The sequence below is a fragment of the Ailuropoda melanoleuca genome, chromosome 10 (genome assembly GCF_002007445.2).
Source record: "Ailuropoda melanoleuca isolate Jingjing chromosome 10, ASM200744v2, whole genome shotgun sequence".
Classification (NCBI taxonomy): Eukaryota; Metazoa; Chordata; class Mammalia; order Carnivora; family Ursidae; genus Ailuropoda; species Ailuropoda melanoleuca.
The window spans coordinates 16,160,906-16,177,274 of NC_048227.1; the positions used below are offsets into that span (position 1 = coordinate 16,160,906).

A 16,369-nucleotide genomic window follows, 5' to 3' on the forward strand; every position below is an offset into this window, starting at 1 on the left:
TTCGCAGGCGCGGCGCTGGCGGCTGCACAGGGACGAAAAGGCCACGGCTTCCCCTTTAAAGCAGAATCTGCTGGCCCCGAGCTTGCCCCAAGGCCAAGGCCCGGGGAGCCGGCGCCGCCCCCGGGGCGACAAGCCCGAGGGCCCCCCCTGTGGGGCCGGCGGGGCCGAGACGGCGAAAACGGGGCGGCCGTCCCTTTAAGGCGAGGCCTCAAGTTGTCCAGCCCCTGACCCCTTTAAGACGACCCGATGGTGTCCAGCCGGCCTAGTGCGGTGGCCGCCCCCTGCCAGGGGTCGAGACAAGTCTCCCCGAGGAAGAGGAAGGGCCACCCCTTTAAAAGGGACCGAAAGCTCGCCCCGAAACGCAGACCTCCCCTTTAAAAGTGTCTCAAGTCCTCCGGCTAAAAGAGGCCACCCCTTTAAGGAGTCCAGGGTCCTCCAAACAGCAGGCCGCCCCTTTAAGGGCTCGGGAGTTAAGCTTCTGGTCCCCCACAAGCGGCCACTTCCCCTTTAAGCTGAGTTTAAAGAACTTCTTGCGTGGGGCAGAAAAGGAGGTGAGAATCCACACTCGCTCCAGATCTCCCAACAGCACAGTTCTCAGTTTGTCAGCTTCTGTTCGATGGCTTCCCCTTTAAGGTTGCCGATGTAGTCTGCCGAGTTCAGCGGCCACCCCTTTAAGGAGATTTAAAGGGGCCTCCTCCAGGCCCGGCTCTTCCAGCCTCCGCCTCCGGTCGCCATGAAAGGCTGGGGGGGGCGGGGCCGCGGGGCCAGCCCTCCAAAGCCCCGGATGTGAGGCAACGGTGACGGGTAGAGCTTCTCTGTCTGCCGACATAAAAGTCTCTTCCTCCTTTCCTCCGTCTCTGCCTGACTTGCGCCGTAAGGGATCCGGAACGGCCGTTGGGAGGCGGGGGAGCTCCAGCGCACCCTCCTGTTGTCTCCTGTGGCGTCTTGGGCCTCTTCTCCGCCAGGACTTCCCTGCCCCTCCTCCCTCTTCCTCCTCAGCCTACGCCTCCTTCCTCTCTCGGCCTCCTCCCACTCTCCGCCCCCTTCCCCTCACCCCTCCACAAGCTTAGTCGTTGATAGGTTGAGAAGTGTACGACAAGGCGGAGGGCGGAGTCAAACTCCGGGGAGTGAGTAATATGTAACCGCCCTCAAATCTTGGATTGGGTATACGTCAGATTAGCCCCGCCCTTCATCAGGTCTTGTGACTCGACTGGTTAGAAGTAGGCGCTTGGGGCGGTCCCCCAGGTGACCCCGCCTCTTCCTGCTCTCTGTTCATTGGCCCGTCTTCAGACGGCGTCAAGACTAGGAGTCGTGATGTAGTGCGCGAGTCCTAGGGGGCGGTTGGCCGCTGGGCGGCGTGCGGCCGCGGAAGGTCCCTCTCGACTGCCAGTTACGTCGTCTCCCCCTTTCCGGCGCTTGGCTTAGCCCACAGGCCGCCTGGCTTCTCGCGCACGCGCGTGGTGAGACTGTCCAGCGGCTGGCAGCTTAGCGGGATCCCCCGCGGTGCTGGGTGGCCCGAGCACGCGGCGTGCCTTGCGAGCGCCAGACGCGCTGAGAAGGAAACCGCGTCCCGTTATCGCTCCCTTCAATGCGAGAGTGCCGGCTGGTGGTGTCCGCGTGCTAATAAGGAAAAACACCTTGCGTTCGTGCGCCGGCCACTTTTCTCACATGTTAACTCATTTGGCAGTAAGAATTCTTTTAGGAAGGTACTGCTATCAACCCCATTGTACTGAGGGGGAGGGGAATTGATGCATATTTAGTTCCCTACACAGGATTTGGACTCAAGCTTGACTCCACACACAGTCTGTGCTCTTAGCCACTGCTCTATTCTGCCTCTAAGTTTGGAAAGATGGAGGACGCCACTTCTGGCCTCTGGTTGCCTGGGTTACCGTTTTAATGAGGACATCATATTAGGCACTCAGCTTTCTTTCTTTTTTAAAAAGTAACCTCTACACCCAACCTGGAGCTCGAACTCATGACACCCTGAGATCAAGAGTTGCATGCTCCACCAACTGGGCCAGCCAGGCGCCCCTCAATTCGCTTTCTTATGTGTAAAATGGATGAATTCCCTCTCACGGTGCTCTGTGCAAGTCAAGTACATATGACAGATTGTTGTAGGTGCTCAATTACAGCTGATTACTTTTATTTCTTGAATCCAGAAGCAAATCCTGGCCTGCATTTAGGAGGAATTCAGGGCCATCTTGATCAAGGCCTTAGTCCACTCTGGGTCCCTCAGCCTCCTTGATGTAAGTGAATTTAGAGAACCCTCACCAGGGTCCAGGGTCACAGTATCTTCTGGAGCAGGTTCCAAAGTATCCCTCCACACAGGACAATTCTCAAATCAAGGAAGTATGTCCGATGACTATTCCCCACTTCTTCCCTGTATCCAATCCTCATTGCCTTCCCTGGGACCTCCCCCATTTCCCAGTCTTCCGGGGGGCCAAAGTAGAAACATCAGCCAGTACCGTCAATCAATCTCAAACTCAGCTAGAGACATACAAAAGGATCAGAAACATATCGAAAACTTTACTAGAAATATAAAGAAAAATATATAACTGCCTCAGATGCTTCAGGACGGATGGACAAACAGTTGGAGCTCCTAGGTCCGATGGGGCCGCTCCCTATCCACTTCCTCCTCCTCGAGGAGTGAGGCGTCCAGCTCCTCCAGCCGCTGTTGCAGCAGAGGTCCCACATCTGGGCTGGGGGCCAGGCTCGGGGTAAGGGTCCTGCCAGCTGCAGCCCGGACCCCACGAGATGGCCGCCGGGATCGAGGAAGGCTGCTGTCCCGAAACTCTACAGCCCGCCGAAGCTTCTTTGAGCTGGTGAAAATCAAAGTCCCGTTGCGCTCCCGGGGTTCCTCGAAGATGGTCTCAAAGGTCCTGGACCAGGCAGGGAGGGGTGCTGGTTACCAGCGTAGCCCCTGGCTCCAGCCTTCCCTCTATCACCCCCAAGCCTTCAAAGTTTCTCACCTCCTGGTTGTAGGCAACTGATAATTCTTGTTGGTATAAATTTCTTCTAAGCTGAACTCCTTCTTGTTCAACCTGGGAGCAAAGAGCACAGGCCATTGAAAAACCCAGGGCTATTGTATCCTGGAAAAAAGGATAAGCAAGGCCTGGTCTGTATGTTAGTTTCTGGGACATACTAGGGCCAGGAGTGCTGCCTAAGGCAGACGGATAGGTCTAAGTGCAAACCATGTCCAGACCAAACTGACTCCTCCAAGCTGGATTGTGTTCCCTGACAGCAGGCAAAGCCACACTTCAGGGGACCTGTGCCTACACCTGTTTGGCCACGGCAGCTCCATGTACAATGAACCACTCACCTGATTGGTCGAGGCAGCCCCATTGGTGTAAGGTTTAGCTGAGGACGGGCTGGTGTCCTGCGTATTCGGAATCGAGAAACCTTCCCCATGGTCTGCAAAAACAGGGCAGAGGATAAGGGTGCAGCATGGCCTCAGGCTCCCACTGGTCTCATCCCCCCGTCTGTACTCCTACCTTGGTCTCAGGGTCTGAAAGCACCTGGTCCTCTGAGGCCCTTGGCTCCTTCATCTTGGCTGAACCCAACCTGCAGAAAAGGTCAAGGCTCAGGGGAAAATTACGTTTATAGCAATATCCCCATCTCCTGCCCACTGGATAATAGGGAAGGAGGCTGAGCCCAGACTGTGCCAGGGCTTTAAGAAGGGTTTATTGAGGGGCACCTGGGGGGCTCAGTCAGTTAGTTGTCTTACTTCGGCTCAGGTCATGATCCCAGGGTCCTGGAATCAAGCCCCACATTGGGCTCCCTGCTCAGCGGGGAGCCTGCCTCTCCCTCTGCCCCCCCAACTTGTGCATATGCTCGCTCTCTCTCAAACAAATAAATAAAATCATAAAAAAAAAAAGTTTGATCGAGAGCACTACCTGGGTTCTGCAGGTTCAGAGAAGGAGGAAGAAGCTGCGGTGGACGAGCAAGATGTGACAAGGGGAGGAGAGCCTCCCACTCCTCCAAGAGGGAAGACCTCTTTCCGGAGACAGGGTCGAGGGGGCGGTGGGGCTCGGGCCATCTCCCCACCACCCACAGTGTGCCGCCGGGGCCGTGACCGGCTTGGGGGGTGTGGAGCAGGGGGCCAGGCGCAGGAATCTGGGCCAGGGGGCCCCAGATCAGGGCAGGAGTGGCTTCGGCCCAGAGAGGGCTTAGAGAGAGGTGCTGGGGGACTGTGGTCTTGGGCCCGCCACTGGCGGATAGGGGGCCGGGGACTGACAGACGCAGTGTCCTCAGTAGCCCCAGACTGCTCGGCCTCTGAGATGGCAATCTTCAACTCCAGCTTCATGGGGGGTGATGGGGGTGGGGGCCGTGGGGCTTTGTTGGGCGTGAGGAAGATGTCAGCAAAGCTCTCCAGCTTGGAGCGGACGGAACGGAAGAGGGGAGCCAAGCCCCAGGGACTGAGGCGGGGGCGTAAAAGGCTGGCCGGCGGTGGGATCGATGGGGGCTCCAGTACAGGATCCGGGGCTGAGGAAAAGGAGAGGCTCAGGTGGGCATTCCTCGGCGGCAAGTGTCTAAGCCCTACTTCGGTAGCCTCGGCTCCTCTCCCAAACGCTAAGCTCTGCCCGCAGAAGTATAAGCCCACACCTAAAATACTAAGCCCTAAATTTAGGAGTTGAATGTCAGGCCTCTGAAGTCTATACCCCAACTTCACACACCAGAGTCCCCCCAGGGAGGGAGTTAAGCCTCACCCCCGCCTCTGCCCCGATACTTTTAAGCTCAGCCAGGATTTTCCAGAGCCCTATATCTCATCCCTCTGAGGCCTTACCTGGCGGTGGGGTCACTGGAGGGTCTTCAGACAGAGCAGAGGGCTGGAATGGGGGATCCAAGGCCCTGGACGGAGGCACTGACTGGTGAACAATCGTCATAGGCTCGGCTCTGGGGGTGAAGGGGCAAAGTAAAGGCTGAGGGGGCTTCCAGGTTCGGATCCCCCCTGAGCCAGCACCTCCCCCGTCCCTTAAGGCTTCTGAAGGTGCTACATGGAAGGGTTGGACAAGTAAATTCTGATGCCCTTATCTCTAGCTGCCGGGGTAACAATTGCTGCCTGGACATTTTGATAATCCCTTCCCCAGCCCTCTCACCTTCTCGCTGGGATGAGGAAGTTGGGAGTCTCACCAGCAAAGCCCTGGATGTAAACAAAGGATATTTTGGGGGAGGCAGGGGAGCCCCCTATGGCCTCCGTAGCTCCCCACATTCTGACTCTCTCAAGCGTCCAGAAGCCTGCCAGGGTTCACACCAAAGACTTTTTCATCTAGGTCTTTCCTCAGCGTCATCCATCTAAAACGCTGTTCTCCTTGCTCTGAGCGAAACCCATCCCAGCTGAACCCCTGACATCCTTTCCCAAAATTCTCATACCTCAGCTAGGGGTCTTGGGCTGGCAATGTCTTCTAGCATCACCACCAGAGTGGGCTGGGGGGCCCAGTCCACCTTTCGTGAAGGGCCCTCCTCTGGGCCAGGGGTTGTCCTTGATCGCGGCCTCAGGGTAGAAGAGGGCCGGTGGATGCGGCTCAAGGGCTCTCGGCATAAGTGCAGTGGGTCGGGAGGCCTAGCGAGGAAACAGGAAGATCAGAGGGGCTCAGGTGTGCCCCTAGTTTACCCTCCAACTCGCCACGCTCACCTGGTCTGTGAGGACCACGTGGCCTGTCGGGGTGGCGAGGCAGGTGGCTGGCTGTGGACAGAATCCCGCCGGTTGCTGCGGTGCTGTGGGGTGGCGGTCTCTTCTTGGGGGACCAGGGGAACCTAATTGAGGAGGAAATGTCAAGAGCAAGGTAATGAAATGAGACCAGACTGGACAGGGCCTCCCTGAGCCTAACAGTGCCATATGCCACAAAAGTGACAGAGATTGTGGGTAGAATTCACTCAAGAACCCAAAGAAGTGAGTTGAACGTAATCAGTTCCAGGGCGAGATACTAGTGTCCTGAGCTGCAGAAATTTCACCCAGGCTGTTTGGAGAAATGAAAAGGAGTGACATCGGGTGAGTCACTGCCCTGTTTGGGGCCTGTTTTTCTAACCTGTGCAATGGAGCCAAAGACCTCAGCCTGCTTCCCAAGAGTAGCCTAGACGTTGGGCTGGGAAGAAAGCAAGGGTTTCTCATACTTAAGAGTTGTAGAGATGTGGTTCCAGCCCAACAGGGTTGACGGTGGGGAACAGGCACTAGAGACCCTGCCCAAATCTAGGTTGGATTAAGTGAGAGCCAAGTAGAACTCTAGCATTAGGGAGGCTGCCTCGCAATGGGTGTGAGAATGAGGTATTTGGATCCCAGTATCCTCACTAGTGATCTGGTCAGACTTTAGTACTAAAGAAGGGGCCTCTCAGTTCAGGGGGCTCACCGTGTGGGTAGCCATAACATCTTCCAGCACCACAGCCAAAACCCGCCGAGAGGCCTTTTCCAAAGGTGAAGGGGCAGCTAGAGACTGCAGTCTCGGCCGTTTGGGGCTCCTGGCTCCCCATAATGCTCGAGCCAAGGGCTGGCGGCAAAGACGTGGCCGGCCAGGTGGGCTGGAGGATGAGAGAAGCAGAGGACGGTCGTCTGAGCCTGTCGTTGGCTCTGTGGTTTCCCCGGTACGGCCGCCAGGCTCCCCGTTTCCCGTGCTCAAGACAGGCGGGCGGGGTGCGCTCTCACCTGGAGTCCCCGGGCAAGTCCATGGGGGAAGCGGCGGCTCCGGGGAGTCCCTGGGGGATCCCAGGCTGCAGCCTGGGATGGGGGGGGGAGCGGGGGAGCGGGGAGTGAGGGCCAGCCCCTCCCCTGGGGCTCCGCCCTTCATGGTCCGCCCGCGGCTCCCGGTAGCCCACGGGCCGAAGCCCTGGGGCGTGAAAGGGCGCCCCCGGCTGGCCGCCCGGAGCGGGTGTCTTCCCGCTGCCGTCTCCCGAGATCAGTGTATCACCCGCCCCCTGACTGGCACTTGCCGGGAGAACCTGGATTGCAGTGGCCCATGTTCTCCCACGGCCCGAGCTTCTGGGGCCTTTGTCCCTGCAGAATCCGCCCTGAAATCTCCGGGATCAGCTGGGATCCCGGTCCTGGGAGGCTCACTTTCCGCCGGATCCCTCTGCAATCCTCATCCACTGCCAGCGAGTGGTCAAGAACTCCGAAGCAATACTCCCACACACCGACGGTCCCCCCCGCCCCACCAGATCCCCTAGACTGGATCCCTGCGGAAAGAATCCTACAGCGCGGTTCCTCCAATCAGACGCCGCGAGGATCCTCCTCTCCCTGTGAGTTTGCGCTCCGCAAAGCTCCACTCAGACAGGGCCGCCCGAGCTTGAGCATCACGAACCCAGTCCGGATCCCCGGGGATCCACTGTCAAGCAGATATCCCCTTCACTCCAATCCCGGGAGGTCCCGCCCACAGACCCCCTCCTTCCCCCCTCCCCGGCTCCCCGCCCAGCGTTCTCCCCAGCCCGGGACCAGAAGGTTCAAATGTTTCTTTCCCTCCCTCCTCCCGCCCTCTCTCCAGCCGCTCGGTGCCCTCCCCCGCGCGCCGCTCACCGCCGCCTCCCGCGGATCCCGGGTCTTCGACGGCTCCTACCTCCGGCTCCCTTAAAACCAGCCTTAGCTAGCACTGCCCAACCGCCGAGAGCCTTCTTCTCCGAGCACTCGGGCACCGCCCAATCGCCGGTCCCCGTCTTCCGGGGTGGTGAGAAACTAAGTGAAGCCACCTGGCAGCCATCTTCCCTAGGGGCAAGAAGCCAAATTGGGCAGCGCCGCCATTATACTTGAGGGCAGGTAGCTCTGTCCTCGATGAACCGAAGTTGCCCGGATGGTGTCATTTTCTGAAGGCCAGTCAGTGGCTGAAGACTAGGGCAAGTTTCTTGACTTACTGAGGCAGCTGTAGTGAATAGAGTGCCGCCACATTTTTTAAGGGCATCTTCCGGTTCTTTAGTTCTTAGGCCAATAAACGTGAACTGAATACTAACGACATGTGAAATTCCCAATTTCCTAGAGAGGCCTCATTGAGGGCGGTTCCGGTACCCTCTGGGAATCCTCAAGCGGTCCCCAAGTCGCTGAGAAAATTTGGGGGCGGGACTAGGAGCCAGAGACTGGGGATAGTGCCACCTCCGGCTCCTGTGTTTGCGCGACGTCCCGGAGAGACTGGGCTGAGCCAAAACTGGGTGAAGGCTGGGGCGTTGACATTCTTCCTAGAGGTGTGGGGGTTTGTGTGGTTCGAGCCGAGGGCTCAGTATAGGGGCGTCATTGCAGGGGACCAGTAACGACCTTGGCGTGCTCGGTGGTGTCCGGCAGCTGTCCTCTCTGTTCCGGGCCCCCACGAACCCTGTTTCAAGGGAAAACAGTCCTTAGGAATAGTAGTAGTAGTGGTAGGAGTGGTAGCAGCGGTAGCAGCGGTAGAATTTAGTATTAAGTGATCGGGGATGGAATCCCGCTGCTTGAGAGGCTGTTATCATAAAACCTTTACCTGGAGCTGAGCTGCTGGTGGGGAGGAAGTGAGCATGCACAAACTTCTTGCCCTGTGAAGGCACCCTCACCGCTAAACCAGAGCCCGCGCTTCCACTAGTTCTCCTTCCCCAGAATTCTCTGATCTTATTTTCTTGGTGGAACAAGCAAGCCTGAAACCTAGAATCCTGGGTCTGAGATGAAGGTGCAGAGTATCCAGCCCAGCATAATTCTCCCTCCTGGGACTTAGAGATAAAAGTAATGACACAGGATGATATGGAAAGAGCAAAATGAGTAAGAGCTGGTGTGGAAAGTGAAGACTCCCCAACTCTGAAAGCAAGGACTCATCCAGATAGCTCTTCAGGACTACAGCCAACTCCAGAGGTGTTCTCTCTCCCCTGGATCCCAGCTGGCTGTATGGTGCCTGAAGGTGTTCCTTAGGAGTATGGTGATGCTTCCAGCTGTGAGTGCTTGGAGAACCTTCTCAACCTTGGTGAGTTGAGAGCCCCTCTGCAGGCTCTCACTTCTCTGCTTAAACAGGTGCTTCCTAAGCCCCAGGGCTTTTAGAAAAGCTTTCAAGGGCAGAGCATGCCTGATCAGTTTTGATTCTCTGGGTCTCCTAAAGAAGTCAACACCCAGGACAAAGGAAGTAGCCTAAAGAAAGGGCCAGGGCCTGGGCCGAGAATCTGGTAGGGAGGGTGTAGCTCTAAGACCCTAAATTGGCATGCCGGATTTCATCAAATTGGAATCTAATCTAGACTGGGGAGTCTTGGCCCTAAGCCCAGGCCAGTAATGGTGAGCCTACTAGCCTCGTGGTCTCACCTCTGCCTTCTTTGTGACGACCATTTCAACAACTCTTACTTTACCCACAACCCGTGTACACACTCTAGGGCATGGCCAACGTGCGCTGATCCAGTGGCAAGAGGCCCCACATAGCTTCCAACGGGGCAGGTGATGTGGCTGGAGGTTGACACATGGCTGCATCATTCTCCAGAAACTCTGGGCCGTTTTAGACGCTGGGCCTCTCTTCTGCTTTACTGTTCCGGCCTCAGTGGCCTCACTTGTAAAATGGGAACATTAAACTCTGTCATGCCTATCTCAAAATAGACTTGGAAGATCAAGATCAAATGAAAAGACACATCTGAATTTGCCTGATAAATTAAGTCTGGGCTACAGTAAAATATGGATGGTAAGACTATCTCTTCTTTCTCTCGGTACTCTATCCCTTCTGGCCCTCAAGCCACCTCGGCTCAGTACCTTTGTCCACGGAAGCCTCTAGGCTGAGCTCCAGATCAGCCAGGGTGGAGTGGGTTGGGTTGGATTGTGGCTGCAGGGTGTTGGGAGGGGTGGGATGGTCAGCTCCTTTGCTAAGAACCTGAAAGGTGACAGGAAGCTTTGAGTTTGGGTTGCTGTTCTGGTTGGTATCAACCATTGAACAAGATTTCAACGCTTCCTACATGCTGTGCCCGGGGATAGACAGGCGCTTGCCCCCAGGAGGCTGGAGTTTCCGTCCCTGTATACAAAATTGCCATCGGCTGTGCTCCTTCCCGCAGCTTCAGCCCTCTGCCCCTTAAAGGACTTGTCCCAGCCGGGTGTTAGCAATTCCCGATCAATTTAATTCCCCAGGAGAGGAGCTTTCAAGACCCACCTCCAGGGGCTTTCCACTCTGGTCAGCTACTATGAGTTGCGAGAATTTGTGCTGGCCTGAGAAAGCTGGTCCTGCCTCTGGTCTAACAACACTTCCCCAGTTAGAGAGCCGCCTGCCACCGGTACTATATTTGTCTTTTTTTTTTTTTTTTTTTTTTTTTTTTGAGGGAGAGATGATAGGAAGGTGTCAAGTTTAAAAGAACTGAATGGTAAAGTGATAGGGCTTGTGGTCAGGATGTCAGAGGAGGGGAGAAGATTGAGGAAAATAGACAATCAAGAAGGGTGAAGGGAGCTGTCCATTAATATCTGAAACAATAGTATGTCGCTATGCCAGTTACCAGTTTATTACCTCTCAGCTTGATTCATTCTTCTTGCCTCCTCTGTGGAAAGGGATCTGAGCCCTTTGACTAGATTTTCTTTGCCAACTGGCATCATATTAAATGTGTCCGTAGACAGCTGGGGAGCCACTGAAGAAAAAAAAGGGGTTTGCTTCCTGGTTCCAGTGAGCCCTATTGGCAGGCCTCTGCGGGACAAGCGGGTCCCCAGCTCCCAGCTTCTGAAGTGCGGGCAGCTTTTCCAGTGCCAGGCTCATGCTGGGCCGAGTGGCCAGCAGTGCCCAATGGCCAGCAGCTCCCCCAGTATATTCCTTGGACGGTTTTGTGGTGGAGTGCCTCTGAGACGTCTTCCTGTGAACAGTTTTCCCTGGCATCCCAGAGGGAAGATTTCCAGCAAGTTCCACCAGAGGTGGCACCCCAGCGACTTCTGTGCTGTCTCCAAAAACTTCTGGATCTCACCCCAGGGAGGCCCAGGTAGAGGCTATTCCTTGGGCGCTGTATCCCCAGCTGAGGTAGTGACTTCTTACATCTGCTACTCCTGCATTCTTTAGAATCTTTACTTCCTATTATCTGTAGGGGGCAGGATTGTGTTCCCCCGCCTCAAGTATATGTTCGAATCCTAACCCCCAGTTCCTGTAACTGTGACCTTATTTGGAAATAGATTCTTTGAGGATATAGGTGAGGTCATGACTGGATTAAGGTAGATCTTAATCCAGTGACTGGTGTCCTTATATGAAGAGGGAAATCTGGACACAGATACAAAGGAGAACGCCATATGAAGACGTGCACAGAGACACAGGAAGATGACATGTGGCAACAGAGGCAGAAACTGGAGTGATGCATCTCCAAACTGAGGAACGCCTGAGATTGCTAACAATCATCAGAAGCCGGGAAGAGGCAAGGGAGGTTACTACCTAGGATCTCAGAGGGAGTATGGCACTGCCAATGCCTTGATTTCGGATTTCCAGTCTCCGGAACCATGAGAGAATAGACTTGTGTTGTCCTAAGGCACCCAGTTTGTGTAACTTGTTACGGCAGCCCTGGGAAACTAACACACATGCCAATCCCTCATTTCTCTACTTCCCTGTTATAGGGGATAATTCTTTTTTTTTAAGGTTTTTTTTTAAAGATTTTATTTATTTATGCGACAGAGATAGAGACAGCCAGCGAGAGAGGGAACACAAGCAGGGGGAGTGGGAGAGGAAGAAGCAGGCTCATAGCAGAGGAGCCTGACATGGGGCTCGATCCCATAACGCCGGGGTCACGCCCTGAGCCGAAGGCAGACGCTTAACCGCCGTGCCACCCAGGCGCCCCTAAGATGTTATTTTTAAGCAAGCTCCCCACCCAGCGCAGGGCACAAACCTACAACCCTGAGATCAAGAGTCACATACTCCACCAACTGAGCCAGCCAAGTGCCCCAGTAATTCTTTTTTTTTTTAACTTTATTTATGTATTTGAGATAGAGAACAAGACGGAGCACGATTGCGGGGAGGGGCAGAGGGAGAGGGAGAAGCAGACTCCTCACTGAGCAGAGAGACCCGGCACGGGACTCAATCCCGGGACTCTGGGATCATGACCTGAGTGAAAGGCAGACGCTTAACCAACTGAGCCACCCAGGTGCCCCTGCCCCAATAATTCTGTAGAATAAACTTGTCCTTGTTCAAATTACTGTGTACTTTCCCTCTCCTGACTGGATGCAGACTATACCATCACCAACAAAAATACTAGTGTTTCAGCATTAAATAAAACAATATCTGAAAGTCCCTACTGTAATTACATGCAGATATTTCAGAGAGCAGGCCATTTTCAAGAGAGGCTTAAAGTCTGCATTGCACACATATTCCATAAAGGGATGTTGAATGCTCCTTTCACACTTGAGGGAAAAAAAGAAGGAAAGAAAGGAAGAAAATGGGCACAGATGGTGCCTGTGAGAACAGCTGGCTCAGTTGGAATGGAGGAAGTTGAGCTGCACAGCCGCCATGTTGTCTAAAGGCAATCCCCGGCATCCTCTGGTTTCAGGTGGAGGTCAGCTCTAGACAGCACTCAGGTATTCAAGGCTAGCATGACAATGTTGGGGCAGGGAGTCTGACACACACACACACACACACACACAGAGAGATTCACACCTCTATGATCTTTCCTGCAGAGAAAGAAGCCTGGATAGGGGACAGCAAGGGCCCTGGCTCGTGGAGAAGGCTCTAAATATGGGCTAAGGTGTCACATTGGTTGAATTCCAAGCACATACCAGACACAAATGCTACCATGGTGAACGAGACAGTGAGAGTCCTTTTCCTCAGAGAGAGAGACAAGTAAATAGACACAGTGCACAGCGAGATAAATGCTAACTCAACGTGTGAACAGGTTCCTGAAAAAGCACAGAAGCAAAGCTGGAGGAGACTCTCTGAGAAAGTGAGGAATCATCTGAGAATTGAAGGAAAGGGGGTCAGGAAAGGAGACGGTGCCTGGATTACCTCAACTGAGCGAAGAGCCAGAGGACAAACTCAGGAGGCTGCAAACAATTTGGTCAGCAGCCTATCAGAACTACTGTGCACCTTTTAGAATATTCTGAATGTTCCTTTAACTACGATGAATGAATAGAGAAGTAACATATTTACAGTGATAATTTTCTTTTCTTTTCTTTTAAAAGATTTTTATTTATTTGAGAGAGAGAGGGAGAAGCAGCCTCCCCGCGGAGCGGGCAGCCTGATGCAGAGCTCAATCCCAGGACCCTGGGATCATGACATGAGCTGAAGGCAGACACTTAACCAGCTGAGCCACCCAGGCGCCCCTATAGTGCTTTTGAAAACTCAATATAACCCTCACTATAAAAGACAAAGTCATTTATTTTAAAATATGTATACAATAGTAAATAGTGTGCTATACATAATTTAGAAAAAAAATTACAATTACAGGCAACGATATGAATTTTAGAAGGAGAAGAATCCAGCTATGAAAGAGCATATATACCGCAGATGTGCATATATGTATATAGACAGCATGATTCCATTTGTATTACATTTAAAAAGAGGCAAAACTAGGGGTGCCTGGCTGGCTCATGCAGAGGAGCTCGTGACTCTTAACCTTGGTGTTGTAGAGATTAATAAAAAAAAAAATAATAAGAGACGCCTGGGTGGCTCGGTTGTTAAGCATCTGCCTTTGGCTCATGGCGTGATCCCAGAGTCCTGGGATTGAGCCCCGCATCAGGCTCGCTGCTCCGCTGGGAGCCTGCTTCTCCCTCTCCCACTCCCCCCACTTGTGTCCCCTCTCTCGCTGGCTGTCTCTCCCCGTCAAATAAATGAATAAATAAAATCTTTTTTTTAAAATAATAATAAACTTAAAAATATATATTTATGGGGTGCCTGGGTGGCTCAATCAGTTAAATTATCTAACTCTTGGTTTTGGCTCAGGTCACGATCTTAGGGTCCTGGGATCGAGCCCCATGTCCTGCTCTGCACTCAGCATGGAGTCTGCTTGTCCCCCTGTCTCCCTCACTGCTCTTTCCCCAGCTTGAGGCTCTCAAATAAATAAATAAATAAATAAATCTTTAATGTGTGTGTGTGTGTCTGTGTGTGTGTGTATTTAAAAGAGGCAAAACTATAGTGCTAGAAATCAGACTAGTGGCTACCTTGGGCAGGACAGTGACTGGAAGGTACATGGCAGGGTCTAGGGTGCTAGAAATGTTTTGGTTTCTTGATCTGGGTACTGGTTATGTGGGTATGTTCACTTTGTGAAAATTCATTGAGCTTACACTTAAGAATTGCGCCCTTTTCTGTATTATTCTTTAAAAATTAAATAATGTATATCTCAATATGTAAATGCTTGGGGAGGGCTTTGTCATAAGATTTAGTGAAGTGGTCATATGAAGCATCATCTGCTTGCATCTACATACAGGATTTCTACGAATTCAGCAGCTACAAGCTCAGACTGTCACAGATGGTTTGCACTGGTGACTCAAATTCAAGTGTGCCCATCTGTGCCATGATTTCCCCAAATGGCAAACAATTCTTGGTGAAATTCCAAACAAAACAAAATACAATCTTCCCTTGATATATACAGGTGTCTGCCTCTCCAGATAAGTGAGCATTAAAACTGTACTCTTTTTGGGGCGCCTGGGTGGCTCAGTCGGTTAAGCATCTGCCTTCAGCTCAGGTCATGATCCCAGGGTTTTGGGATCGAGTCCTACATCGGCCTGCTCTGCTGGGAGCCTGCTTCTTCCTCTCTCACTCCCCCTGCTTGTGTTCCCTCTCTCTCTGGCTGGCTCTCTGTCACATAAATAAATTTAAAAATCTTAAAAAAAGATAAATACAAGCAAATATCCCTATCTACTGTCCTTCCCTCTGCCTCGTCTGTGTAAGAGGAAGCATACTACACGTGCTGTTCTGGTCTTCACCCAGACATCCAGAAGCTTTCTCCTTGGTAGTACGTAGGGCACTTCTGTGTTATTCTCAACAGCTGCCTCGTCGGCCATTGTGTGGATATTCCACAGTTTCTTTAATCACTCTCCTATTGATGGGATTTAACTTGTTTCCTACGTTTCAGTACTATAAACAATGCTTCACTGATAACCTTTATATACGTGTCACTTAGCGCATGTATTTTTTTTAAAAAAGATTTTATTTATTCATTCAACAGAGATAGAGACAGCCAGCGAGAGAGGGAACACAAGCAGGGGGAGTGGGAGAAAGAAGCAGGCTCATAGCAGAGGAGCCTGATGTGGGGCTCGATTCCCAGAGCACCGGGATCACGCCCTGAGCCGAAGGCAGACGCTTAACCGCTGTGCCACCCAGGCGCCCCCAGCACATGTATTTTATAGTGGAGATTTTTGAGGAAGGACAAGACAAAATTAAGATGATGTTTTAGGAAGATTTAGCAAGACTTGTGCAAGATGAGTTTGGGAGTAGGTATATATGGGGGACAAGTTATTATATCCCTCGATATAATAGGGAGGGAGGTGTGGTGGTTTTACAAGTATATTCATTGGTTCTTAGAATCTTCTCTCCTCAGAGTTGGAACCTAATTCCTTCCTCTTGAGTATGAGCTGGACCTGGTGCCTCGAATCTAATAAAAGGAAGAAAGCAGAACTGACAGAGCATGACTTTGGGGACCAGGTCATAAAATGACACCCTCTTTTACTCTTTCTATCCTGGATCACTTGCTCTGGGGGAAGCCAGCTGACATGCTGTAAGTAGCTCTATGGAATCCTATAAAGAGACCCACATGGGAGAAACTGAGGCCTCCTGCCAACAGCCACATCAGTGAACTTGGAAGCAAATCCTTCAGGCCCCATCAAGCCTTCAAAAAGGTTGCAGACCTGGCCAGCATCTTGCCTGCCACCACATGAGAGACCCTGACCTGCAGCCATCCAGCGAAGCCTCTCCCAAATTCCTGACACGTGGAAACTGAGATAACTGTTTGTTTAAGCTACAAAATTTTGAGGCAGTGCATTACACACAGGTGGAATGATGGGAGTGGAAAAGAAAGCGAGAGGAAAGCAATCATCTGGGAGTACCTCTTCTGTTTATTAGTAATTGTCTATACTCTCCCCCTTGCAATGTAAACTCCTTGAGTAGAGGGTCTTTGCCTATTTTTTCACTGGTTTATCTTTTTTTTTTTTAGATTTTATTTATTTATTTGAGAGAGAGAGAGAGCAAGTGGAGGGAGGGGCCGATGGCGAGGGAGAGAGAGAATCTCAAGCAGACCCCACACTGAGCGTGGAACCCAAAGTGGGGCTCGATCTCACAACCCTGAGATCATGACCTGAGCCGAAACCAAGAGTCCAACGTTCAACCGACTGAGCCACCCAGGCGCCCCTTCAATGATTTATCTTTTTTTTTTTAAAGATTTTATTTATTTATTTGACAGAGACAGCCAGCAAGAGAGGGAACACAAGCACACAAGCAGGGGGAGTGGGAGAGGAAGAAGCAGGCTGCTAGCAGAGGAGCCTGATGTGGGGCTCGATCCCAGAACGCCGGGACCACGCCCT

General features: G+C 52.6%; 2 protein-coding genes across 6 annotated transcripts in view; both read right to left on the bottom strand.

Annotated features, from left to right (window-relative positions):
* Positions 1 to 2,101, bottom strand: part of FBRS (fibrosin) — a 13,614-nt gene extending 11,513 nt beyond the window's left edge. Inside the window, exon 1 of the mRNA XM_034669554.1 lies at positions 2,077 to 2,101. Coding sequence (XP_034525445.1) covers positions 2,077 to 2,101 — 25 coding nt within the window. The remainder of the gene's footprint in view (positions 1 to 2,076) is intronic.
* A 405-nt stretch (positions 2,102 to 2,506) lies between these two features.
* On the bottom strand, positions 2,507 to 7,689 carry PRR14 (proline rich 14). 5 transcript variants are annotated; one of them, XM_034670116.1, is made up of 12 exons: positions 7,542 to 7,689; positions 6,638 to 6,709; positions 6,345 to 6,513; positions 5,633 to 5,754; positions 5,371 to 5,560; positions 5,097 to 5,140; positions 4,784 to 4,893; positions 3,894 to 4,482; positions 3,492 to 3,561; positions 3,320 to 3,411; positions 2,970 to 3,041; positions 2,507 to 2,879 (listed from the first exon to the last, which is right to left on the bottom strand). In XM_034670116.1, exons 2-12 carry the CDS (start codon positions 6,658 to 6,660, stop codon positions 2,600 to 2,602), a joined length of 1,761 nt encoding a protein of 586 aa, XP_034526007.1. In that variant the 5' UTR covers positions 6,661 to 6,709; positions 7,542 to 7,689; the 3' UTR covers positions 2,507 to 2,599. The 5 variants fall into 5 exon arrangements, with proteins under 5 accessions (XP_034526007.1, XP_034526005.1, XP_034526008.1 ...); XM_034670114.1 differs by having other exon boundaries at positions 7,502 to 7,689; XM_034670117.1 differs by lacking the exon at positions 7,542 to 7,689 and adding an exon at positions 7,183 to 7,375.
* Positions 7,690 to 16,369: the final 8,680 nt, after the last annotated feature.

Excerpts from the sequence above, each read along its gene's own strand:
- PRR14 (XM_034670116.1), bottom strand. The coding sequence starts at position 6,660 with ATGGACTTGCCCGGGGACTCCAG. Across the intron at positions 3,562-3,893 it reads TCTGAACCTGCAGAACCCAG|GTTGGGTTCAGCCAAGATGA; the intron begins GTAGTGCTCTCG and ends CCTTTTCTGCAG. Across the intron at positions 3,412-3,491 it reads TTTCAGACCCTGAGACCAAG|ACCATGGGGAAGGTTTCTCG; the intron begins GTAGGAGTACAG and ends CTGTTTTTGCAG.